At 47.5% G+C, this 26,434-nt stretch overlaps 1 protein-coding gene across 1 annotated transcript; it reads left to right on the top strand.

The window, feature by feature from the left end:
• Nucleotides 1–8,011: 8,011 nt before the first annotated feature.
• Nucleotides 8,012–26,013, top strand: LOC139412294 (uncharacterized). The gene is made up of 3 exons (XM_071159140.1): nucleotides 8,012–8,088; nucleotides 16,512–16,596; nucleotides 23,785–26,013. The coding sequence occupies exons 1-3, from the start codon at nucleotides 8,012–8,014 to the stop codon at nucleotides 26,011–26,013; spliced, it is 2,391 nt and encodes a 796-aa protein (XP_071015241.1).
• The last annotated feature ends 421 nt before the right edge of the window (nucleotides 26,014–26,434 follow it).

Below are 26,434 nucleotides of genomic sequence, written 5' to 3'. Positions count from 1 at the left end.
CTGAAACTTATCTAAGTCCGACTGTCAACACCAACCACAGAACAAGTGGTTAGCAAGGAACTGTTCAGACAGCAATGGTTAACTAGGTAATTAGAGAGACAGCACTTTTTTAATTCAATTGACCAACCGAGACTATGCCAACAACAAGTTATTAAAACAACAATTATACTAAGCTATTCAAGTAGAAACAGTAGAGGTCCCTTCCCAGCTATAGGGAGGTCCCTTCTCCCAGGGACTGCCTCTTCTTGGCCTAGATTCAATCAAATCAAGCGTTAAACGGCGATAGCCGACACGCACATAGCTGTTGTTTTGTTGGTGTCGGAGGTATAACTGCGTTGGAGCTGTCAAATCGGTGAACAGCTGCTCTTCTGATCATTGTCACGAAGCCACACCCATCCCACTGGTGTTAGAAGTCCAGAAGGAGATGGTGTAGCCTATATACAGTTGAAGTCAGAAGTTTCCATACACCTTAGCCAAATACATTTAAACTCTTGACATTACATCCTAGTAAAAATTCCCTGTCTTAGGTCAGTTAGGATCACCACTTTATTTTAAGAATGTGAAATGTCAGAATAATAGCAGAGAGAGTGATTTATTTCAGCTTTTAATTCTTTCATCACATTCCCAGTGGGTCAGAAGTTCACATACACTCAATTAGTATTTGGTAGCATTGCCTTTAAATTGTTTAACTTGGGTCAAACGTTCCGGGTAGCCTTCCACAAGCTTTCCACAATAAGTTGGGTGAATTTTGGTCCATTCCTCCTGAAAGAGCTGGTGTAACTGAGTCAGGTTTGTAGGCCTCCTTGCTCGCACACGCTTTTACAGTTCTGCCCACAGATTTTCTATAGGATTGAGGTCAGGGCTTTGTGATGGCCACTCCAATAACTTGACTTTGTTGTCCTTAAGCCATTTTTCACAACTTTTGAAGTATGCTTGTGGTCATTGTCCATTTGGAAGACCCATTTTTGTCCAAGCTTTAACTTCCTGACTTATGTCTTGCGATGTTGCTCCAATATATCCACGTAATTTTCCTACCTCATGATGCCATCTATTTTGTGAAGTGCACCAGTCCCTCCTGCAGCAAAGCACTCCCACAACATGATGCTGCCACCCCTGTGCTTCACGGTTTGGATGGTGTTCTTCAGCTTGCAAGCCTCCCCCTTTTTCCTCCAAACATAACGATGGTCATTATGGCCAAACGGTTCTATTTTTGTTTCATCAGACCAGAGGACATTTCTCCAAAAAGTATGATCTTTTTCCCCATGTGCAGTTGCAAACTATAGTCTTACTTTTTTATGGCGGTTTTAGAGCAGTGGCTTCTTCCTTGCTGAGCAGTATTTCAGGTTATGTCGATATAGGACTCGTTTAACTGTGGATATAGACACTTTTGTACCCGTTTCCTCCAACATCTTCACAAGGTCCTTTGCTGTTGTTCTGGGATTGATTTGAATTTTTCGCACCACAGTACGTTCATCTCTAGGAGATAGAACGAGTCTCCTTCCTGAGTGGTATGACAGCTGCGTGGTCCCATGGTGTTTATACTTGCATACTATTGTTTGTACAGATGAACATGGTACCTTCAGGCGTTTGTAAATTGCTCCCAAGGATGAACCAGACTTGTAGAGGTCTACAATTTTTGTCTGAGGTCTTGGCTGATTTCTTTTGATTTTCCCATGATGTCAAGCAAAGAAATCAAATTTTATTTGTCACATACACATGGTTAGTAGATGATAATGCGGGTGTAGCGAAATGCTCAGAGACACTGAGTTTGAAGGTAGGTCTTGAAATAGATCCACAGGTACACCTCCAATTGACTCAAATGATATCAATTAACCTATCAGAAGCTTCTAAAGCCATGACATCCTTTTCTGGAATTTTCCAAGCTGTTTAAAGGCACAGTCAACTTAGTGTATGTAAACTTCTGACCTCCTGGAATTTGATACAGTGAATTATAAGTGAAATAATCTGTCTGTAAACAATTGTTGGAAAAATTACTTGTGTTATTCACAAAGTAGATGTCCTAACCGACTTGCCAAAACTATAGTTTGTTAACAAGAAATTTGTGGAGTGGTTGAAAAACGAGTTTTAATGACTCCAACCTAAGTGTATGTAAACTTCCAAATTCAACTGTATCTACACATTACAGTCAATTTGCAGATGCTCTTATACAGGGCAATTAGGGTTAAGTGCTTTGATCAAGGGCGCATCGACAGATTTTTCACCTAGTCAGGTCAGGGATTCAAACCAGCAACCTTTCAGTTATTTGCCCAACGCTCTAAGCGCTGCCTCTTGCTGCCTCTTAATAATGATCACTGCACTGTTGGGAAAAGCTTGCAAGTTAAGCATGTCAATGTCCTTTTGCATGTGACAGTAAAACATGAACTTGATGCCTGGTGGGCCCCCTATGAACGAAATACAATGGTGGAGAATTAGCCTACAACGGGGAAAAGGAATAGAGATGAAAACCAAAGAAAACCACTATTGAAAATGTCTAAAAGTACCCAGACTCTTCATGCTGGTACATTTCCCCATGTATCCATACAGACAGACAGACAGACAGACAGACAGACAGACAGACAGACAGACAGACAGACAGACAGACGGACGGACAGACGGACTGGCAGGCAGGCAGACAGACAGACGGACGGACGGACGGACGGACGGACGGACAGACAGACAGACACACAGACAGACAGACAGACAGACAGACAGACAGACAGACAGACGGACAGACGGACTGGCAGGCAGACAGACAGACGGACGGACGGACGGACGGACAGACACACAGACAGACAGACAGACGGACACACGGACACACGGACGGACGGACGGACGGACAGACAGACAGACACGCGGACGGACGGACAGACGGACGGACGGGCGGACACACGGACGGACACACGGACGGACACACGGACGGACGGACAGACAGACAGACAGATTGATTGACAGACAGGAGAGGAGAGGGGGGAACTGGACAGACAGACAGACAGATAGACAGACGGACGGACGGACAGACAGACAGACAGACAGACAGACAGACGGACGGACGGACGGACGGACGGACAGACAGACAGACAGATTGATTGACAGACAGGAGAGGAGAGGGGGGAACTGGACAGACAGACAGACAGACAGACAGACAGACAGACAGACGGACACACGAGCGGACGGACGGACGGACAGACAGACAGACTGACAGACACACGGACACACGGACAGACAGACAGACTGACAGACACACGGACGGACAGACGGACACACAGACACACGGACACACCGACAGACAGACAGATTGATTGACAGACAGGAGAGGAGAGGGGGGAAGTGGACAGACAGACAGACAGACAGACAGACAGTGTCCCTTCCCTGCCGTCCCCTGCTCATCATCCCCCTGCCCCTCCAGTGAACGGGCTAAGTACTTTAGGGAAGACCATGTGATGTGAGGGTCTTTAGCTACCAGGGAGACAGGGCAACACAAATGGCCCCATTAACAAAGGCCCTGTATCCAGGCCGGGGCCAGCCATTGTCCTGCCCAGGGCCTGCAACTGAATGTGAGACGGCCAGGTCCCCCCTCCACACAAGGAACCTAATAGGAAATCAAAGTTTTCTGGGAGAATGGACCAGGCTCAGAGTTACCCTCCCTTGGGTCCTGCTGAAAGAGGAGTGCAGAAAGGCTCTGGCAGTGGTGGGGAAGGTTAATGTAGCGGATAGTTTTCCCTGCCTATACCCCTGGCCCCCTTTCGTCTCTGTAGCCCCAGCACACACCCCTGCTCCCCGATGCACAGGTTATGTGTCCACGCTTGACATCCTGGCTTTTTTAGTGCTTGTGTGCTGCTGTGTTGTCAAACAGACAGCCCATGATTATTCAACTTCGCTATTTACACATTGAATGTGTGGGTGTGTACAGTACAGTCCAGTACATGTATTTTGGGATGTCAGAGGTCAAGGGACCTGCTGAGTGGAACATATGAAAACCCAGGGTTTAGCCCAGTATTAGGTGGTGCTAAGGCAGCGTTAAGCTGCTTAAGCTCCAGGCACCTTGGAGGGAGAAGGATCGTCACCAAGAAGAAGTTAGCTGGGACTGACTGATCCTGCTGCTGATGCACTGTCTCAGGCATTGAAGATTGAGCTCCCTCCACAGCTCCTTTCTGGGTTACCTGCAGGAGAGAATAAGAGCTTTTTACAGTTCAGATACTTGGAAGGTGTTGGATGTCTGCAGTGTAACAACTAACAAAACCATTTGAAAACAAAGTGGTTCGGTGAATGTCCCAGTGCAATCCGATCCGTCGATCTTTGTGCTGCTAGAGAAAACGTCCCTCTGAATCAAGGAGCGACACCATTTAAATCCACAGATTCCCTCCCTTTTAAGTGCATTCTTCAAAGGTGAACATGCTATCTGAAACAGAGCTGTGTTACCGCCAAGGATCAGATCCTCTCTCCAATTCTCATTGAAATCAGTGTAGATTGCAAAATCAATAGAGAGAATTGCTGAAAAAGAGTTGCACCAAGAAGAGCAACGATTCAGGTAGACTTGTAATGGGAAATAGACATTTCTGTGAAATAGTGTTCAACAAAAGCAGTGAGTGGAAGGAACAGTGACAATCAGCAACAACAGTTTATATTTGTCTACTGGAAATCTACCTCATTAGTCCAGTTATGACATTTAGTACACAAAGGTATGGAGAGGCTTCTGTCTCTACAACGATATAATAGCTCTTTAGTGGAGTTGAAGACTATAAAGCCAGTGTTGATATTTTGTGCTGATTCTATCGTGGCTTTGAAAACAGTAATGTCCATTCAAGTAATTTACAAATCAAACATGTTTTGATTTGTCAAAACATGGTGATCAAAGTTTAAAGTCATTCCATACCTATAATATAAACTGCTGTACATCCCAGATAGGCCTTTTCTCAATTAGATTTCCTCAACTCCTTTGTCCTCTCTCCTCCGGTCAAAGTACATCGAAGAGAGGAGGGAAAGTGTGCTTGTAATAGGCTTGTATGAAATGACTCTCCTTCTCCAATCGCACATCATCAGTCAAGTGACGTTTACAAGGTGGAATCCCCAAATAAATGTATAAAGTGGTATAAAACAAATGTAGCTAGTTGTGCTAGACATTTCATAGATAAAAGTAGCACATCATTTCATATCATAAGCAGCATATCATTTTTACATATTTGCTTGCTTTCTCCTTTGAGAAAACAATAGCTGATTTAAAGGGGGTGTGGCAAATTTCAAAACTCTTCCGTGAAGAACTCAGGTAGGACACATTTGTGTTTCCTTGCCAAAAGGAGGCTATCGAGAAAGGGAGGACCGTCTTTCGTTTGCCTACTAACAAATTGACACACTCCTCGACCACTCAACCACTTATCGGTTTCCAGCTCACAGAGGAGAGAAGATGGAGAACTTTTGCCCAAATGAGAGAATCCCACGACTGATTGACTCCAGACTTGAATCCCAGAAGAATCCATGGTCTTACGATACTGGGAATGCCGTTGTTACATTACCCCATGTGATACGTCGGTACGACATTGAAGACTTGTGATGGGAAAGACAAGCCCTCTCTCCAAGTCCCAACGTGGCTGGGGGTGTGACTGCGGGACAAACAGACAGCTCCTTCACCTCTCCTCTGAGAGATGAACTGGCTGTCAATCAGGCCCCCAGTTAATTACCACTGAGTGTGAGACTGTGTCAGGAACTCTGACCCAGTGGGCGCGCCCCTCATTCCTCTCCCAGGAGCCCACTGGGGTCCACCCTGCCTGCCTTCCTGCCCCATCAGAGCATGCGGACCAGGCCCGCCTCTCTTTGTGCACTGGGATGATGAGTGAGAGGACGATGACACCTACGTGAGTATGAGAGAACACACTACACAGTATGTGGGTTGATTTGGGAGAGTTAACACACACCGTGTGGACATAGGCCTGTATTGGGATTCAGTGTTTTGGCGTGTGAGCAGTGTGTGAGCAGTGTGTGTGTGTGTGTGTGTGTGAGGAGTGTGAGGACCCTGTCTGAGGGAGACAGTGATGGATGGAGACGGACCCCCTGGGACTTCAACTAATCCAGTGGGCCAACAATGGGCCCCGGGCAGCGGGGGGCCTTTCACTGGGTCTGGCTGCGGCAAGGGGAGGGGGGGCAGGAAAATAACACAGTGACATGTTTCATTAGCTTGTTAAGGCTGTGTCTGCCCCTGTCTCTGTGCCTGCCACCAGTGCAGCTCTGGTCCCACCATCTCTCCTGGCTCCACTCACCACACACCGCTGGGAACCAGAGTGTATCCTCTGTTGTTCTAGTGTCCCCTCTTAACAATATCAAATCTACCTTGAAGTATGCTACAGTTACTTGGTAATGGTTTGTTGAGTACTTCTGACACTTGATCTGTTAGACGTGTCATAAAACACATAAAACCTGACATATAGGAACATCACATGGCTTTTGCTTCATTTGACCTCATTCATCTTTCTATTTCTGGAGCCTCCCAGTACTATACTTGTGATGCTGTTGTTTCCTCTAAGTGTGATCTAGGGTTGAGATGTTGCAGCCTACAGCCAACCCAAGAATACTGTACCATTGACCATTAATAAAAAAACGCAATGACCGCACTGACATCCATAAATGTCGTTTTTTTTTCCATCAGGGACCACCACATCATGACAAAATAGACCACACATATTACTCAATCAGCACGGAAACCACAAGAAAACTATATTGATTAGTCCCCTTATCAAATCTGAACCCCAACCGCAGCCCTTAGAATTCCTAGGACAGAAATAAACCCAATTTCAATGACCAATACCTACATGTGTCTCAGTTCATAAACACCACAAAAAAGGTTGGTAAATAGATCAAGAGAAATACAAGAATGAAAATGAAAATGCCATCACCTTGTTGTAAGATGAAACATTGAGAATAAAAGTAAGGCTTTCGTAAACCTATTGGGTTAGGGCCACTGAAATCACATCGCTAAAGATTTACCTCTCCACTGCAAATTTGATCTTGAGCAATAACCCGTTGATTAGGAGCCGAGACGGGCAGGTCTGAATAGAGTCTCTGGTCCTGGGTGACACTATGCTGGGACTACTGGGATTTGATTAGGGCTGATGTGAGTAGCCCAGAGGTGGGGGAGAATACTGATTAGGATAGGTGTGGGGACTGGAGGAAACATGTCCATGGAAGTGAGTTTCTGTTTCCTCCTCTGTCAACAGACCCAGACCCATGTACAACGAAATCTTCAAATGTAGCAATTTGTCAACTTTTAGTGATATAGAAAAAAATCCTTGGATTCATAAAATAAAGGCCAACAGAAAACACATAGCTCTGTCTCATATGGGTGAATTCTTCTTCTTCTTCTTCTCCTTCTTCTTCTTCAGTACACATAAACACATCATAGCTCCCCCATGGAGTCAAAGCTAGAGAGCTGCAGCCTCACATGATCTCAACTCACCCTGTAACCTCAGTCCCCTCAGGTTACCTGCATCCTACCAGTGAACTGCCACAGCCCTCTCTGATTTCTCCTGACAAATTGTCTTATCAGACTGCAGCCGATTGGGCGAATAAAAACATGACCTTTGCCTGGGCTCCCTGACATTCCCCCAGCAGCCATCTTTGAGTACACTGATGGGGAGATAAGGAGGATGGGTGCAGCCGCTGAAGTGGCTAACAAGGACCATTATAGTCTCTTTCATGCATGCTGCTGGGGGCTTTTGGGTGGCGCTGGACGGACTGGGGGCGTGGAATTGGGGTGGAGGGTTGGGGGGGTGTAGCATAGGTAGCGTGGGGGGGGGGGGGGGGGGGTGTTAGAGCAAATGGCAGACTAACTTTCAGATCGGGGGTGTCTTTGTCTGGCATTAAAAGCAGGAGGCCATTGTGCAGGAAAGGTTCTCTGAGTGGAGGGTTAGGTAGGGGGAGGAGGAGGAGGCGGAGGAGGAGGCGGAAGGACGAGGAGGAGGACGATGAGGAGGAGCAGGAGGAGGAGGACAAGGGGGAGGAGGAGCAGGAGGAGGAGGAGCAGATGGAGAAGGACGAGGAGGACGAGGAGGAAGACGAGGAGGATGAGGAGGATGAGGTGGGGGAGGTGCGTAGAGATAAGTGAGTCTTCTTTTTGGCCTCACGCTCGGCTGCTCCATGAGGAGCAGGGAACAGGCCAGTGACACAGTGGGGGCTTTGTGGCGACTTATCAGGAGTGAGACCAGTGAATAGGGAAGGAGAGAGGGATGGATGGAGGGTGGAAGGCAGGGAGGGAGGGTGGCAGGGAACTACAGACAGAATGAGAAAGGAGAGGGGTGCAGAGGGGAGAGTCTGCTGGACAAGCAGGAGAAGAAGAATAAATGCTCCCCAAGATCACATTCCTAACCTGAGACAGAGGAGAAGGGAGAGAGAAGCAGAAGCAGGCGTGGTGGAAACAGAGAACGAGGGAGAAGGTGAAGAGGAGATACACAATTTGGATTGGGTGACTGTGTGAGTTTTGATTACACAAAAGCTGTCATGTCTGTCAAGCATTTTTTTTTCGGGGGGGGGGGGGGTGGAACAGAGAGGGAATGTGTCTGTGCTGCTTCTTCAATGTGATCTACTGGCATGACACAATCACACCCAGAAACAAGAACAATATCAAGGAGCAGTCACATCCACATACTCCAAAGAGCAGTGCAGTCCTTCAATGTAAGTAGAGGAACTTCACATGACTCAGGTATTTTTTTTCTGTAGACAATGTGGCCCCCCAAAAATAAATACAAATAAGGACGTTTTATTGTCACATACAGTGGCTTGCAAAAGTATTCACCCCCCTTGGCATTTTTCCTTTTTTGTTGCCTTACAACCTGAAATAACAATTTTGGGGGGGGGGGGGGTGTATCATTTTTCTACTTTAAAACTCAGACAAAACAGAGATGCTAGTTCTAGGTCCCAAGAAACAAAGATATCTTCTGTTGGATCTGACAATTAATCTTGATGGTTGTACAGTCGTCTCAAATAAAACTGTGAAGGACCTCGGCGGTACTCTGGATCATGATCTCTCTTTTGACGAACATATCAAGACTGTTTCAAGGACAGCTTTTTTCCATCTACGCAACATTGCAAAAATCAAATTCTGTCCAAAAATGATGCAGAAAAAGTAATCCATGCTTTTGTCACTTCTAAGTTAGACTACTGCAATGCACTACTTTCCGGCTACCCGGTAAAAGCAAGAAATAAACTTCAGTTAGTGCTAAACACGGCTGCTAGAATCTTGACTAGAACCAAACAATTGGATCAAATTCCTCCAGTGCTAGCCTCTCTACACTGGCTTCCTGTTAAGGCTAGGGCTGATTTCAAGGTTTTACTGCTAACCTACAAAGCAGTACATGGGCTTGCTCCTACCTATCTCTCTGATTTGGTCCTACCGTACATACCTACACTATACAGTCACAAGAAGCAGGCCTCCTTGTTGTCGCTAGAATTTCAAAGCAAACAGATGAAGGCAGGGCTTTCTCCTATAGAGCTCAATTTTTATGGAATGGTCTGCCTATCCATGTGAGAGACGCACACTCGGTCTCAATCTTTAAGTCTTTATTGAAGACTCATCTCTTCAGTAGGTCCTATGATTGAGTTTAGTCTGGCCTAGGAGTGTGAAGGTGAACGGAAAGGCACTGGAGCAACGAACCGCCCTTGCTGTCTCTGCCTGGCCGGTTCCCCCCTCTCCACTGGGATTCTCTGCCTCAAACCCTATTACAGGGGCTGAGTCACTGGCTTACTGGTGCTCTTCCATGTCGTCCCTAGGAGGAATGCATCACTTGAGTGGGTTGAGTCACTGACAGGGTCTTCCTGTCTGGGTTGGCGCCCCCCCTTGGGTTGTGCCGTGGCGGAGATCTTCGTGGGCTATACTCGGCCTTGTCTCAGGATGGTAGGTTGGTGGTTGAAGATATCCCTCTAGTGGTGTGGGGGATGTGCTTTGGCAAAGTGGGTGGGGTTATATCCTGCCTGTTTGGCCTGTCCGGGGGTATCGTCGGACGGGGCCACAGTGTCTCCCGACCCCTCCTGTCTCAGCCTCCAGTATTTATGCTGCAATAGTTTATGTGTCGGGTGGCTAGGATCAGTCTGTTATATCTGGAGTATTTCTCCTGTCTTATCTGGTGTCATGTGTGAATTTAAGTATGCTCTCTCTAATTCTCTCTCTCTTTTTCTCTCTTTCTTTCTCTTCTTTCTCTTCTTTCTTTCTTTCTCTCTCTCTCTCTCTCGGAGGACCTGAGCCATAGGACCATGCCTCAGGACTACCTGGCCTGATGACTTCTTGCTGTCCCCAGTCCACCTGGTTGTGCTGCTGCTCCAGTTTCAACTGTTCTGCCTGCGGCTATGGAACCCTGACCTGTTCACCGGACGTACTACCTGTCCCAGACCTGCTGTTTTCAACTCTCCAGAGACAGCAGGAGTGGTAGAGATACTCTGAATGATCGAAAAGCCAACTGACATTTACTCCTGAGGTGCTGACCTGTTGCACCCTCTACAACCACTGTGATTATTATTATTATTGGACCATGCTGGTCATTTATGAACATTTGAACATCTTGGCCATGTTCTGTTATAATCTCCACCCGGCACAGCCAGAAGAGGAGTGTCCACCCCTCATAGCCTGGTTCCTCTCTAGGTTTCTTCCTAGGTTCTGGTCTTTCTAGGGAGTTGTTCCTAGCCACTGTGCTTCTACATCTGCATTGCTTGCTGCTTGGGGTTTTAGGCTGAGTTTCTGTACAGCACTTTGTGACATCAGCTGATGTAAGAAGGGCTTTTTAAATACATTTTATTGAAATTTGATTGATTTACACAACATGCCTGCCACTTTGAATATGGAAAATATGTTTTATTGTGAAACAAACAAGAAATAAGACGAAAGAACAGGTGAACCTCTGTCCCAGTCTCAAATCTCTGGAAGACAGGTTTCCCTCAATAATTTACCTGTATTTAGCGCCATCTATCATTCCTTCAATTCTGACCAGTTTCCCAGTCCCTGCCGATGAAAAACATCCCCACAGCATGATGCTGCCATGGATGGCGTTCTTGGGGTGATGAGAGGTGTTAGGTTTGCACCAGACATAGCATTTTCCTTGATGGCCAAACATCTCAATTTTTGTCTCATCTGACCAGAGTACCTTCTTCCATCTGTTTAGGGAGTCTCCCATGTGCATTTTGCTAAACAAACACGTTTGCTTATTTTATTCTTTAAGCAATGGCTTTTATCTGGCCACCCTTCCGTAAAGCCCAGCTCTTTGGAGTGTACGGCTTAAAGTGGTCCTATGGACAGATACTCCAATCTCCGCTGTGGAGCTTTGCAGCTCTTTCAGGGTTTTCTTTGGTCTCTTTGTTGCCTCTGATTAATGCCCTCCTTGCCTGATCCGTGAGTCTTGGTGGGCGGCCCTCTCTTGGTAGGTTTGTTGTGGTGCCATATTCTTTCCATTTTTTAATAAGGGATTTATTTAATGGTGCTCCGTGGGATGTTCAAAGTTTTGGATATTTTTTAGAACCCAACCCTGATCTGTACTTCTCCACAACGTTTTCCCTGACCTGTTTGGAGAGCTTGGTGGTACCCCTTGCTTAATGGTGTTGCAGACTCTGGGGCCTTTCAGAACAGGTGTATATATACTGAGATCATGTGACAGATCATGTGACACTTATATTGTCCACAGGTGGACTTTATTTAACTAATTATATGACTTCTGAAGGTAATTGGTTGCACCAGATCTTATTTAGGGGCTTCATAGCAAAGGGGTGAATACATATGCACACACCACTTTTCCGTTTTAAATTGTTTTATAATTTTTTGAAACAAGTCATTTTTTTCATTTCACTTCACCAATTTGGACTATTTGTGCATGTTTTACAGGGTCAGCCATAGTAGTACATAGAGCAAATGAGGGTTAAGTACCTTGCTCAAGGGCACAGCAACAGATTTTCACATAGGCGGGCCAGATATTCGAACCAGAAACCTTTCAGTTATTGGCCTTACGCTTTAACCGCTAGGCTGCCTGTTCAACTTCGAAATTCCTTAGCTAGATGTAGAATTGGGTTGTTAATAGTTTTATAGAATGTTATGACAGCAAAATAATGTGTTGCCAAACTACTTTGATCTGTACCATTAATGTTTAGGAGTTATCAAGCAGATCAGAACAGATGGAATCTGATCTAAGACAATGGTTTACACAGGCAGCCCAACTCTTTTGACCAATCAGATCAGCTCTTTTGCCAATAATTGGACAAAAAGATCAGAATTGAGCTGCCTGTGTAAACGCAGCCTAACGGGCATCACGAACGATCAATCGGTTGCATCTAGTCATGGAAAATAATACAATGTTGTGACAGACTGTGGTTTATGTACGAGAAACATGAAGCAAACCTTTGTGATGTGTGCACATGCACAGTGGGACCCCTTAGTATTCAATCATATTCACATTCAAGCAGTTTGGTGAGACAGACAGACACAGACATACACTGGGACAGGGGGGAGAGTGCTCCATGGCAACTGGCTTGGGCTATAGCCTCCCAGTGGCCTGCTGGGGCCATGCTGAGGGGGTCATGTCAGACATCGACCCCCGTGGCGTCAGCCCCCCTCTCTCACATCTCTTCTGCTGCTGTCACCAGGCCTCCCTGCTGGTTTGTCCTAAAGCAGACACAAGCCCACCAGCCCTTGCCGGTAGGGGGTTGCTCCCATCTTCATTTTCCCATTTCAGCCATCTCACAATCTCTGCAATCCATAAAGCAAAGAAGGCAAGAGACACCACTAACGAGTTTTTAATTCTCTCTGTCCATTTCCCCGCTCTCTCCTCTGTCTGTCTGTCTGTCTGTCTGTCTGTCTGTCTGTCTGTCTGTCTGTCTGTCTGTCCACTTCCCCCTCTCCTCTCCTGTCTATCAATCAAATGTATTTTTTAAGCCCTTTTTACATCAGCTGATGTCACAAAGTGTTATACCGAAACCCAGCCTAAAACCCCAAACAGCAAGCAATGCAGATGTAGAAGCACGGTGGCTAGGAACAACTCCCTAGAAAGGCAGGAACCTAGGTAAGAAACCTAGAGAGGAACCAGGCTATGAGGGGTGGCCAGTCCTCTTCTGGCTGTGCCGGGTGGAGATTATAACAGAACATGGCCTAGATGTTCAAATGTTCATAGATGACCAGCGGGGTCAAATAATAATAATCACAGTGGTTATAGAGGGTGCAACAGGTCAGCACCTCAGGAGTAAATGTCAGTTGGCTTTTCATAGCCGATCGTTAAGAGTTAGAGACAGCATTTGCAGTAGAGAGGAGAGTCTAAAACAGCAGGTCCGGGACAAGGTAGCACGTCCGGTGAACAGGTCAGGGTTCCATAGCCGCAGGCAGTTGAAACTGGAGCAGCAACACGACCAGGTGGACTGGGGTCAGCAAGGAGTCATCAGGCCAGGTAGTCCTGAGGCATGGTCCTAGGGCTCATGTCCTCCGAGAGAAAGAGAGTGAGAGAGTGAGAGTTAGAGGGAGCATACTTAAATTCACAAAGGACACCGGATAAGAAAGGAGAAATACTCCAGATATAACAGACTGGCCCTAGCCCCCCAACACATAAACTACTGCAGCATAAATACTGGAGGCTGAGACAGGAGGGGTCAGGAGACACTGTGACTCTGTCCAACGATACCCACATACAGGGACAAACAGGCAGGATATAACCCCACCCACTTTGCCAAAGCACAGCCCCCACACCACTAGAGGGATATCTTCAAACCAGACTCAGAACAACTGATCTTTGGAGAAATACCCAGAATTAAAGAGGAGTCCGTAATTTGCTTTCTAATGATCATGATCTTTTTGTTAAAGAAGTTCATGAATTTATCACTGCTGAAGTGAAAGCCATCGTCTCTTGGAGAATGCTGCTTTTTAGTTAGCTTTGCGACAATATCAAAAATAAATTTGAGATTTTTCTTATTCTCCCCAATTAAGTTGGAAAAATAGGATGATGCTGCACGGTACTGTCTTTCCAAGCTAATCAGAAGACTTCCAGTTTGGTGTAGCGCCATTTCCGTTCCAATTTTCTCAAAGCTTGCTTCAGGGCTGGGGTATTTTCTGTATACCAGGGAGCTAGTTTCTTACGACAAATTTTGTGCGACTGCATCTAGGGTATTACTCAAGGTTAAATTTAGTTCCTCAGTTAGGTGGTTAACCGATTTTTGTACTCTGTCATCCTTGGGTAGGTGGAGGGAGTCTGGAAGGGCATCTAGGAATCTTGGGTTGTCCGAGAAGTTATAGCATGGCTTTTGATGATCATTAGTTAGGGTCTGAGCAGATTATTTGTTGTGATTGCAAACGTAATAAAATGGTGGTCCGATAGTCCAGGATTATGAGGAAAAACATTAAACACAATATTTATTCCACAAGACAAAACTAGGTCCAGGGTATGACTGTGGCAGTGAGTAGGTCCAGAGACATGTTGGACAAATCCCATTGAGTCGATGATGGCTCAGAAAGCCTTTTGGAGTGGGTCTGTGGACTTTTCCATGTGAATATTAAAATCACAAAAATGTGAATATTATCTGCTATGACTACAAGGCCTGATAGGAGTTCAGGGAACTCAGTGAGGAACGCTGTATATGGCCCAGGAGGCCTGTAAACAGTAGCTATAAAAAGTGATTGAGTAGGCTGCATAGATTTTATGATGAGAAGTTCAAAAGACAAAAATGCATTTTTTCGGTAAATTGAAATTTGCTATCGTAAATGTTAGCAACACCTCCGCCTTTGCAGGATGCACAAGGGATATGGTCACTAGTGTAACCAGGAGGAGAGGTCTCATTTAGCACAGTAAATTCATCAGGCTTAAGCCATGTTTCAGTCAGGCAAATCACATCAAGATTATGACCAGTGAATATGACCAGTGACAAGCAAAAATGAAAGCAGGAAACACCAGTGACTCGGTCTATAAAAAAATGGTCAGATGAAGCAGATGCTAAACTACAGGACTGCTTTGCTGTCACAGACTGGAACATGTTCCGAGATTCTTCCGATGACATTGAGGAATACACCACATCACTCACTGGCTTTGTAAATAAGTGCATTGAGGACGTCATCCCTACAGTGACTGTACGTACATACCCCAACCAGAAGCCATGGATTACAGGCAACATTCGCACTGAGCTAAAGGGTAGAGCTGCCGCTTTCAAGGTGCGGAACTCTAACCCGGAAGCTTACAAGAAATTACGCTATGCCCTGCGACGAACCATCAAACAGGCGAAGCGTCAATACAGGGCTAAGATTGAATCATACAACACCGGCTCCGACGCTCGTCGGATGTGGCAAGGCTTGCAAACTATTACAGACTACAAAGGGAAGCACAGCCGCGAGCTGCCCAGTGACACGAGACTACCAGACGAGCTAAATCACTTCTATGCTCGCTTTGAGGCAAGCAACACTGAGGAATGCATGAGATTATCAGCTGTTCCGGACGACTGTGTGATCACTCTCTCCGTAGCCGACGTGAGTAAGACCTTTAAACAGGTCAACATACACAAGGCTGCGGGGCCAGATGGATTACCAGGACGTGTGTTCCTTGGCATGTGCTGACAAACTGGCAGGTGTCTTCACTGACATTATCAACATGTCCCTGATTGAGTCTATAATACCAACATGCTTCAAGCAGACTATCATAGTCCCCATAGTTCTGTGCCCAAGAACACAAAGGCAACCTGCCTAAATGACTACAGACCCGTAGCACTCACATCCGTAGCCATGAAGTGCTTTGAAAGGCTGGTAATGGCTCACATCAACACCATTATCCCAGAACCCTAGACCCACTTCAATTTGCATACCGCCCAAACAGATCCACAGATGATGCAATCTCTATTGCACTCCACACAGCCCTTTCCCACCTGGACAATAGGAACACCTATGTGAGAATGCTGTTCATTAACTACAGCTCAGCGTTCAACACCATAGTACCCTCAAAGCTCATCACCAAGCTAAGGATCCTGGGACTAAACACCTCCCTCTGCAACTGGATCCTGGACTTCCTGACAGGCCGCCCCCAGGTGGTGAGGGTAGGTAGGAACACATCTGCCACGCTGATCCTCAACACTGGAGCTCCCCAGGGGTGCGTGCTCAGTCCCCTCCTGTACTCCCTGTTCACCCACGACTGCATGGCCAGGCACGACTCCAACACCATCATTAAGTTTGCTGACGACACAACAGTGGTAGGCCTGATCACCGACAACAACGAGACAGCCTATAGGGAGGAGGTCAGAGACCTGGCCGGGTGGTGCCAGAATAACAACCTATCCCTCAACTTAACCAAGACTAAGGAGATAATTGTGGACTACAGGAAAAGGAGCACCGAGCACGTCCCCATTCTCATTGACGGGGCTGTAGTGGAGCAAGTTGAGAGCTTCAAATTCCTTGGTGTCCACATCAACAACAAACTAGATTGGTCCAAACACACCAAGACAGTCATGAACAGGGCACGACAAAGCTTATTCCCCCTCAGCAAACTAAAAAGATTTGGCATGGGTCCTGAGATTCTCAAAAGGTTCTACAGCTGCAACATCGAGAGCATCCTGACCGGTTGCATCACTGCCTGGTACGGCAATTGCTCGGCCTCGGACCGCAAGACACTTCAGAGGGTAGTGTGTACGGCCCAGTACATCACTGGGGCAAAGCTGCCTGCCATCCAGGACCTCTGCACCAGGCGGTGTCAGAGGAAGGCCCTAAAAATTGTCAAAGACACAGCCACCCCAGTCATAGACTGTTCTTTCTACTACCGCATGGCAAACGGTACCAGAGTGCCAAGTCTAGGTCCAAAAGGCTTCTACCCCCAAGCCATAAGACTCTTGAACAGCTAATCAAATGGCTACCCAGACCCCTCTTTAACATGTTATTATCTATGCAGAGTCACTTTAACTCTACCTACATATACATATTACCTCAATTACCTCCACACAGGTGCCCCCGCACATTGACTCTGTACCGGTACCCCCTGTATATAGCCTCGACATTGACTCTGTACCGGTACCCCCTGTATATAGCCTCCACATTGACTCTGTACCGGTACCCCCCTGTATATAGCCTCAACATTGACTCTGTACCGGTACCCCCTGTATATAGCCTCAACATTGACTCTGTACCGGTACCCCCTGTATATAGCCTCCACATTGACTCTGTACCGGTACCCCCTGTATATAGCCTCAACATTGACTCTGTACCGGTACCCCCTGTATATAGCCTCCACATTGACTCTGTACCGGTACCCCCTGTATATAGCCTCCACATTGACTCTGTACCGGTACCCCCCTGTATATAGCCTCCACAATGACTCTGTACCGGTACCCCCTGTATATAGCCTCCACATTGACTCTGTACCGGTACGTCCTGTATATAGCGTCCACATTGACTCTGTACCGGTACCCCCGGTATATAGCCTCCACATTGACTCTGTACCGGTATCCCCCTGTATATAGCCTCCACAATGACTCTGTACCGGTACCCCCTGTATATAGCCTCCACATTGAGTCTGTACTGGTACCCCCCTGTATATAGCCTCAACATTGACTCTGTACCGGTACCCCCTGTATATAGCCTCCACATTGACTCTGTACCGGTACCCCCTGTATATAGCCTCCACATTGACTCTGTACCGGTACGTCCTGTATATAGCGTCCACATTGACTCTGTACCGGTACCCCCGGTATATAGCCTCCACATTGACTCTGTACCGGTACCCCCTGTATATAGCCTCACTTGTTATTTTACTGCTGCTGTTTAATTATTTGTTACTCTTCTTTTCTATTTTTTACTTATCCATTTTTTACTAAACACTTATTTTATTTTTATTTTTATTAAAGCTTCTTAAGCATTGTTGGTTAAGGGCTTGTAAGTAAGCATTTCACTGTGAGGTCTACACCTGTTGTATTCGGCGCATGTGACAAATACAATTGGATTTGAAGTTAGTTCTGAGATATGTGTGGTGGTTATAATAGTGACAGGTTAGTTCTGAGATATGTGTGGTGGTTATAATAGTGACAGGTTAGTTCTGAGATATGTGTGGTGGTTATAATAGTGACAGGTTAGTTCTGAGATATGTGTGGTGGTTATAATAGTGACAGGTTAGTTCTGAGATATGTGTGGTGGTTATAATAGTGACAGGTTAGTTCTGAGATATGTGTGGTGGTTATAATAGTGACAGGTTGGTTCTGAGATATGTGTGATGGTTATAATAGTGACAGGATGGGGAAAAGAGCATGATATCTCCTGGCAGTACATTCAAGTCCATTCCCAATCACAGACCAGTCCATTCAAGACCGTACCCAATCACAGACAATTGAACAATCACAGACCATACCCTATCACAGACCATACCCAATCACAGACCATACCCTATCACAGACCATACCCAATCACAGACAATTGAACAATCATAGACCATACCCAATCACAGACCATACCCTATCACAGACCATACCCAATCACAGACAAGTGAACAATCATAGACCATACCCAATCACAGACCATACCCAATCACAGACCATACCCTATCACAGACAATACCCTATCACAGACAATACCCAATCACAGACCATACCCAATCACAGACGATTGAACAATCACAGACACTAAAGCAAAATTACACTAAAGCACTAATAAACAATCGCAGAAGTTTTCACTGTGCATTTTGCAGTATTTGTCACATGCGCCGAATACAACAGGTGTAGTAGACCTTACAGTGAAATGCTGAATACAACAGGTGTAGTAGACCTTACAGAGAAATGCTGAATACAACAGGTGTAGTAGACCTTAAAGTGAAATGCTGAATACAACAGGTGTAGTAGACCTTACAGTGAAATGCTGAATACAACAGGTGTAGGTAGACCTTACAGTGAAATGCTGAATACAACAGGTGTAGTAGACCTTACAGTGAAATGCTGAATACAACAGGTGTAGTAGACCTTACAGTGAAATGCTGACTTACAAGCTCTTAACCAACAATGCAGTTTTAAGAAAAAATTGTTAAGAAAGTATTTACTCAAATTAAACTGAAGTAAAAAATAAAAAATAAATAAAAAGAAGAAAAGTAACAAATAATTAAGGAGCAACAAAAAAACAACAGTAGCTAGGCTATATACAGTATAGGGTGTACCAGCACACATTGAATATCTACTAGATAAGTGCCTGCATATCTATGTTTGTTATGATTACTATAGTTAGTTTGGTAATAAGCCTAACGCCTTGGTCACAACGACAGCGTCATTGCATACAATTTTGCATAACTACGCAACTATAATCAACGCATGCATCTACCATCTATTGTACAATTTCATGCAAACATTAAATTCAATGCACATCAACTGCTGCAATTTAAACGCAGCGTTCCAATGGAAATGAATGTACTTCTGGTGTACCAAAACGCAACGACGCTGTCAGTGTGACGACGCAACGACGCTGTCAGCCCCCCCCCCCCCCCCCCCCCCCCCCCCCCCCCCCCCCCCCCCCCCTCCCCATTAGACACACCCACCTCCACTCCACCCCCCTCTCCCCCCTGGGTATTCCCATTGTGTATTAGTAACAGTGGTGACAACCAACAGGAGACACGGTGAGGAGCGTCACATTCTCTTCCCACACTGCCTTTACCCTGGAGATGGGTTGGTTTCATCTCCTCTCGCTGGCTGCACTAGTGGCCCAGTAGTACCCCAGTGCCCCAGTAGTACCCCAGTAGTACCCCAGTGCCCCAGTAGTACCCCAGTGGCCCAGTAGTACCCCAGTAGTACCCCAATGCCCCAGTAGTACCCCAGTGGCCCAGTAGTACCCAGTGCCCCAGTAATACCCCAGTAGTACCCCAGTGCCCCAATAGTACCCCAGTAGTACCCCAGTGCCCCAGTAATACCCCAGTAGTACCCCAGTGCCCCAGTAGTACCCCAGTGCCCCAGTAGTACCCCAGTGGCCCAGTAGTACCCAGTGCCCCAGTAATACCCCAGTAGTACCCCAGTGGCCCAGTAGTATCCCAGTAGTACCCCAGTGGCCCAGTAGTACCCCAGTAGTACCCCAGTGGCCCAGTAGTACCCCAGTGGCCCAGTAGTACCCCAGTAGTGCCCCAATAGTTCCCCAGTGGCCCAGTAGTACCCCAGTAGTACCCCAGTGGCCCAGTAGTACCCCAGTGGCCCAGTAGTACCCCAGTACCCCAGTAGTACCCCAGTAGTACCCCAGTGGCCCAGTAGTACCCCAGTGGCCCAGTAGTACCCCAGTACCCCAGTAGTGCCCCAATAGTTCCCCAGTACCCCAGTGGCCTAGTAGTACCCCAGAGGCCCAGTAGGTCCCCAGTAGTGCCCCAGTAGTACCCCAGTAGTGCCCCAGTAGTACCCCAGTGCCCCTCCACTCCATGCTCTCCAACCCAACTGTTTGGACCAGTAGTGCCCCAGTACCCCAGTAGTGCCCCAATAGTTCCCCAGTACCCCATTGGCCTAGTAGTACCCCAGAGGCCCAGTAGGTCCCCAGTAGTGCCCCAGTAGTACCCCAGTAGTGCCCCAGTAGTACCCCAGTACCCCTCCACTCCATGCTCTCCAACCCAACTGTTTGGACCAGTAGTGCCCCAATAGTGCCCCAGTGGCCCAGCTGTACCCCAGTACTGCCCCAGTAGTACCCCAGGAGTACGCCAGTGGCCCAGTAGTGCCCCAGTAGTACCCCAGTAGTACCCCAGTGGCCCAGTAGTACCCCAGTGCCCCCTCCACTCCATGCTCTCCAACCCAACTGTTTGGCCCAGTAGTGCCCCAATAGTGCCCCAGTGGCCCAGCTGTACCCCAGTACTGCCCCAGTAGTACCCCAGGAGTACGCCAGTGGCCCAGTAGTGCCCCAGTAGTGCCCCAGTAGTACCCCGGTAGTACCCCAGTGGCCCAGTAGTACCCCAGTGCCTCCTCCACTCCATGCTCTCCTACCCCACTGTTTGGCCCAGTAGTACCCCAGTAGTGCCCCAGTGGCCCAGTTGTACCCCAGCACTGCCCCAGTAGTACCCCAGTAGTACGCCAGTAGCCCAGTAGTGCCCCAGTAGTACCCCAGTAGTACGCCAGTAGTACCCCAGTAGTGCCCCAGTAGTACCCCAGTAGTGTCCCAGTAATACTCCAGTAGTACCCCAGTAGTGCCCCAGTAGTACCCCAGTAGTGCCCCAGTAGTACCCCAGTAGTACCCCAGTAGTGTCCCAGTAGTACCCCAGTAGTACCCCAGTAGTGTCCCAGTAGTACCCCAGTAGTACCCCAGTAGTACCCCAGTAGTACCCCAGTAGTGCCCCAGTAGTACCCCAGTAGTGTCCCAGTAGTACCCCAGTAGTACCCCAGTAGTGCCCCAGTAGTGCCCCAATAGTACCCCAGTAGTGTCCCAGTAGTACCCCAGTAGTGTCCCAGTAGTACCCCAGTAGTGTCCCAGTAGTACCCCAGTACCCGATCCACTCCATGCACTTCCACCCTACCATTTTAATTCAAGTCTCCAGGCAGCGCCACACCGGACCTGGACTCGCCAGGGTTCAACCCTAGCATGCCACTGAGGGAGACGGAAAGCCCACCTCCCTTTCCCACATCTACTGGCTATGGAGAGATGGAGTGAAATTCACAAGACAGTCACAGTCCTTGTTGATAGGTGGGGTTTCCCTCCTCTAATACTGCTCATGCATATCCTACTGACTTTGTCTTGATAAAACACTTGTTTAGAGGCACTTTCAAGTCAATTATTAATTGAACCACAGGAGGTTGGTGGCACCTTAATTGGGGAGAATGGGCTCCTGGTAGTGACTGGAGTGGAATAGGTGGACTGATATCAAATACAACAGAGACATGATTTCCATGTGTTTGATACAATCCCATTTGCTCCATTCCACACATTATTATGAGCCATTCTCCCCTCAGCAGCCTCCTGTGAATTGCACATAGCATACAAGCATTCAAATGTTGACATGATGACTCTAAATAGAAAATACAGTATTTTATCAAAATTCTAACAGGGATTGTTTCTCAGCCAGTACAGAGGTATGTTTACTTCACATTTATAGTTATAAATTAAATGCTGACACATCTCATTACCATAATCAGTATTATGATCACTCCAATCATGAATATCATCATCACTGTGTCAACTCTCGAGCCACCCCCCCCTCCCCCATATCAAGTAAGGAGGTTGAAGGAGATGATATGTATTTTCAGAAGGGGGGGTCAAATACCAGACGTGTTGCCATAGAGATAAGGTGCTCCCTGACGCCGTCGGGTCTCGGCCAAGTTGGATGTCATGGCAACCGGATAGAGACAGACACAGTGACAAGTCCACTGGGATATCGGGACAAGCTTGAAAAGTGCTCTCTCAACGGGATACCCCATCTCCATGTGTACATCATCTATAGATGGGGTCTTATCATGTACCCAGTCACTAATCCAAACATTCATATTCATTTTCATCAACCACCCATATTCTGACTCCCCTGATTAGTCTTAATGTCTGGCCCACACCTCTGTTCGTCTCTACTGAAAAGCGTCGGCAACTAGGAGGTCAAAGGTAAATCCAAGGGCATACATAAAGTATTCATACCTGTTAGCACACAGCGGCTGCCAGCTCACGTAAGTAAACTGGTTGTTGTGCTTCCCATGTATAGTTTGAGGTGACAGGTAGCAATGGGGCATTCATCTCTTTTTAAGAGCCAGACAAGAGTCCTGTTACTGAGTAAAAATTGTAAACACACAGAGAGAGAGAGAGAGAGAGAGAGAGAGAGAGAGAGAGAGAGAGAGAGAGAGAGAGAGAGAGAGAGAGAGAGAGAGAGAGAGAGAGAGAGAGAGAGAGAGAGAGAGAGAGAGAGAGAGAGAGACAGAGAGAGAGAGAGAGAGAGAGAGAGAGAGAGAGAGAGAGAGTGAAAGACTGGGTGTGTGAAAAGTTCATGGGCGAGCCGAGACTGCAGGAAAACTTGACCAGGAGCCATGGTTTGGCTTCCCGCTGTGTGGGGTCAAGGCCCTGATCAGACTCCATGTCAGTGTGCCCATTGTCTTCGTGGCAGTAGTGTAAGTTATTGGGTCTCCATAGTGATGGGGAGAGGAGACAGGGTGGCGGACGGCAGATGGGAGCTGCAGTGCTGACACAAGCCAGGACTGTACACTATAACGCATCCAGTAAACGTTATGCTGTAGGGGTAAATGCATTTTAAACAGCATTGCATACCCATCACAGCAGGTTAGTATTTATTTGCATCTGTACAGTATAACATATAACCTATAACCTGGTTTAAATAGTGTGATGAATGTATGTGGCAAAGCAATGCATAAATTGTTTTTTTCTCTCCTATTGTTGGTGGATTGGTAGCATTTCAACCCATTAAGGTCTAAGAGTTTGAAGAGCAAATGAGTTGAATACAGGTGAGCAGGGGCACATAATGCAAGTATTATACACTGAAAGGTATACAAGAAAGTTAACGTAAATAAATGTGTGTTTTAAGATCATGTTTGTTCCATAGTGACATCACTCATTCCAAAAAAAGTGACGCTGGAATATGTTCTAAATTTAGCATGAATTAATTCCCTTTTTTTTTCTTCCATATAGCAAGGAGTCGCGTACTGTAAGATGAGTACGTGTTTAGGTTCAGCCAGCTCAAACCACCTCATTTCAACTCAATGCCAATGTTGTTTTCCCAACAAGTTACTAGAAGGAAGTTGATGAATGGTTATTAGTTTGGTCCTTAGAGCTATAGTCTAGATGTGCTGTGCTGTAATGCATCTAGTCGGCTACTTTCACACAAACTGGGCAGTTTTTTTGTGAGTAGCGTTGATGATATTAAAAAGAGTGGTTCACACTTGTAGTTGTCAAATGGATATCATGAGAACCCCAGCCCCAGCTCCAGCCCCTACTCACTATCCAGCTCCAGCCCCTACTCACTATCCAGCTCCATCCCCAGCCCCTACTCACTATCCAGCTCCATCCCCAGCCCCTACTCACTATCCAGCTCCATCCCCAGCCCCTACTCACTATCCACCTCCATCCCCAGCCCCTACTCACTATCCACCTCCATCCCCAGCCCCAGCTCCAGCCCCTACTCACTATCCAGCTCCAGCCCCTACTCACTATCCAGCTCCATCCTCAGCCCCTACTCACTATCCACCTCCATCCCCAGCCCCAGCCCCAGCCCCTACTCACTATCCAGCTCCAGCCCCTACTCACTATCCAGCTCCATCCCCAGCCCCTACTCACTATCCACCTCCATCCCCAGCCCCAGCTCCAGCCCCTACTCACTATCCAGCTCCAGCCCCTACTCACTATCCAGCTCCATCCCCAGCCCCTACTCACTATCCACCTCCATCCCCAGCCCCAGCTCCAGCCCCTACTCACTATCCAGCTCCAGCCCCTACTCCCTATCCAGCTCCATCCCTAGCCCCTACTCACTATCCACCTCCATCCCCAGCCCCAGCTCCAGCCCCTACTCACTATCCAGCTCCAGCCCCTACTCACTATCCAGCTCCATCCCCAGCCCCTACTCACTATCCAGCTCCATCCCCAGCCCCTACTCACTATCCACCTCCATCCCCAGCCCCAGCTCCAGCCCCTACTCACTATCCAGCTCCAGCCCCTACTCACTCTCCAGCTCCATCCCCAGCCCCTACTCACTATCCAGCTCCATCCCCAGCCCCTACTCACTATCCAGCTCCATCCCCAGCCCCTACTCACTATCCAGCTCCATCCCCAGCCCCTACTCACTATCCACCTCCATCCCCAGCCCCAGCTCCAGCCCCTACTCACTATCCAGCTCCAGCCCCTACTCACTATCCAGCTCCATCCCCAGCCCCTACTCACTATCCAGCTCCATCCCCAGCCCCTACTCACTATCCAGCTCCATCCCATACTCACTATCCAGCTCCAGCCCCTACTCACTATCCAGCTCCATCCCCAGCCCCTACTCACTATCCAGCTCCATCCCCAGCCCCTACTCACTATCCAGCTCCATCCCATACTCACTATCCAGCTCCAGACCCTACTCACTATCTAGCTCCATCCCCAGCCCCTACTCACTATCCATCCCCTACTCACTATCCAGCTCCAGCCCCTACTCACTATCCAGCTCCATCCCCAGCCCCTACTCACTATCCAGCTCCATCCCCAGCCCCTACTCACTATCCAGCTCCAGCCCCTACTCACTATCCAGCTCCATCCCCAGCCCCTACTCACTATCTAGCTCCATCCCCATCCCCTACTCACTATCCAGCTCCATCCCCTACTCACTATCCAGCTCCAGCCCCTACTCACTATCCAGCTCCATCCCCAGCCCCTACTCACTATCTAGCTCCATCCCCAGCCCCTACTCACTACCTAGCTCCATCCCCTACTCACTATCCAGCTCCAGCCCCTACTCACTATCCAGCTCCAGCCCCTACTCACTATCCAGCTCCATCCCGAGCCCCTACTCACTATCTAGCTCCATCTCCAGCCCCTACTCACTATCCAGCTCCATCCCCTACTCACTATCCAGCTCCAGCCCCTACTCACTATCCAGCTCCAGCCCCTACTCACTATCCAGCTCCATCCCCAGCCCCTACTCACTATCTAGCTCCATCTCCAGCCCCTACTCACTATCCAGCTCCATCCCCTACTCACTATCCAGCTCCAGCCCCTACTCACTATCCAGCTCCAGCCCCTACTCACTATCCAGCTCCATCCCCAGCCCCTACTCACTACCCAGCTCCATCCACAGCCCCTACTCACTACCCAGCTCCATCCACAGCCCTTCCTCACTACCCAGCTCCAACCTCTACTCACTACCCAGCTCCATCCCCAGCCGCTACTCACTACCCAGTTCCAGCCTCTACTCACTACCCAGTTCCAGCCCATACTCACTACCCAGCTTCAGCCCCTACTCACTACCCAGCTCCAACCTCTACTCACTACCCAGCCCCTACTCACTACCCAGCTCCAACCCCAGCCATTACTCACCACCCGGCCCCTACACACCACCCAGCTCCATCCTCAGCTCCAGCCCCAGGCAAGAGTATTTGTATGTGTTTCCCCCCTGTGGACACGACATATATGAGGGTGGATGAAATAGCAGCTCTGTTATAGTGTCACCTAGTGGACATTCGTATCGCATACACCTCTAACCACAGCTTCAAACCTTACCGGCTGGCCTGCAAAGATCATTGTTTATTTAATCGATAATCTTATTTTATAATTTTATCCTGTTACAACAATATAATGAATTTCTTATTATGTAATTACCATTATGGATCAGATTGAAACCTTAATGAAATTAGCTAATATTGAAATAACCAAGGCAGAATACCATAATCATGAAAAACGTTTGACTATAAACTGCAATTCATTTCTGTTGTGCTGGAATACATAAAATATATACAAAGTTTCTGGCTACACAAATGTATTCGTTAAAATGTAACAAGCTGCATGTTAGCTTACGTTACATGTATATGGTTACATACTGGTGCCGGATGTGAAAAGCCGGTCGGT

The sequence above is a fragment of the Oncorhynchus clarkii genome, chromosome 6 (assembly GCF_045791955.1).
Source record: "Oncorhynchus clarkii lewisi isolate Uvic-CL-2024 chromosome 6, UVic_Ocla_1.0, whole genome shotgun sequence".
Classification (NCBI taxonomy): Eukaryota; Metazoa; Chordata; class Actinopteri; order Salmoniformes; family Salmonidae; genus Oncorhynchus; species Oncorhynchus clarkii.
The sequence above is the reverse complement of the archived record's forward strand: the minus strand, read 5'-3'. Positions and strand labels throughout refer to the sequence as shown.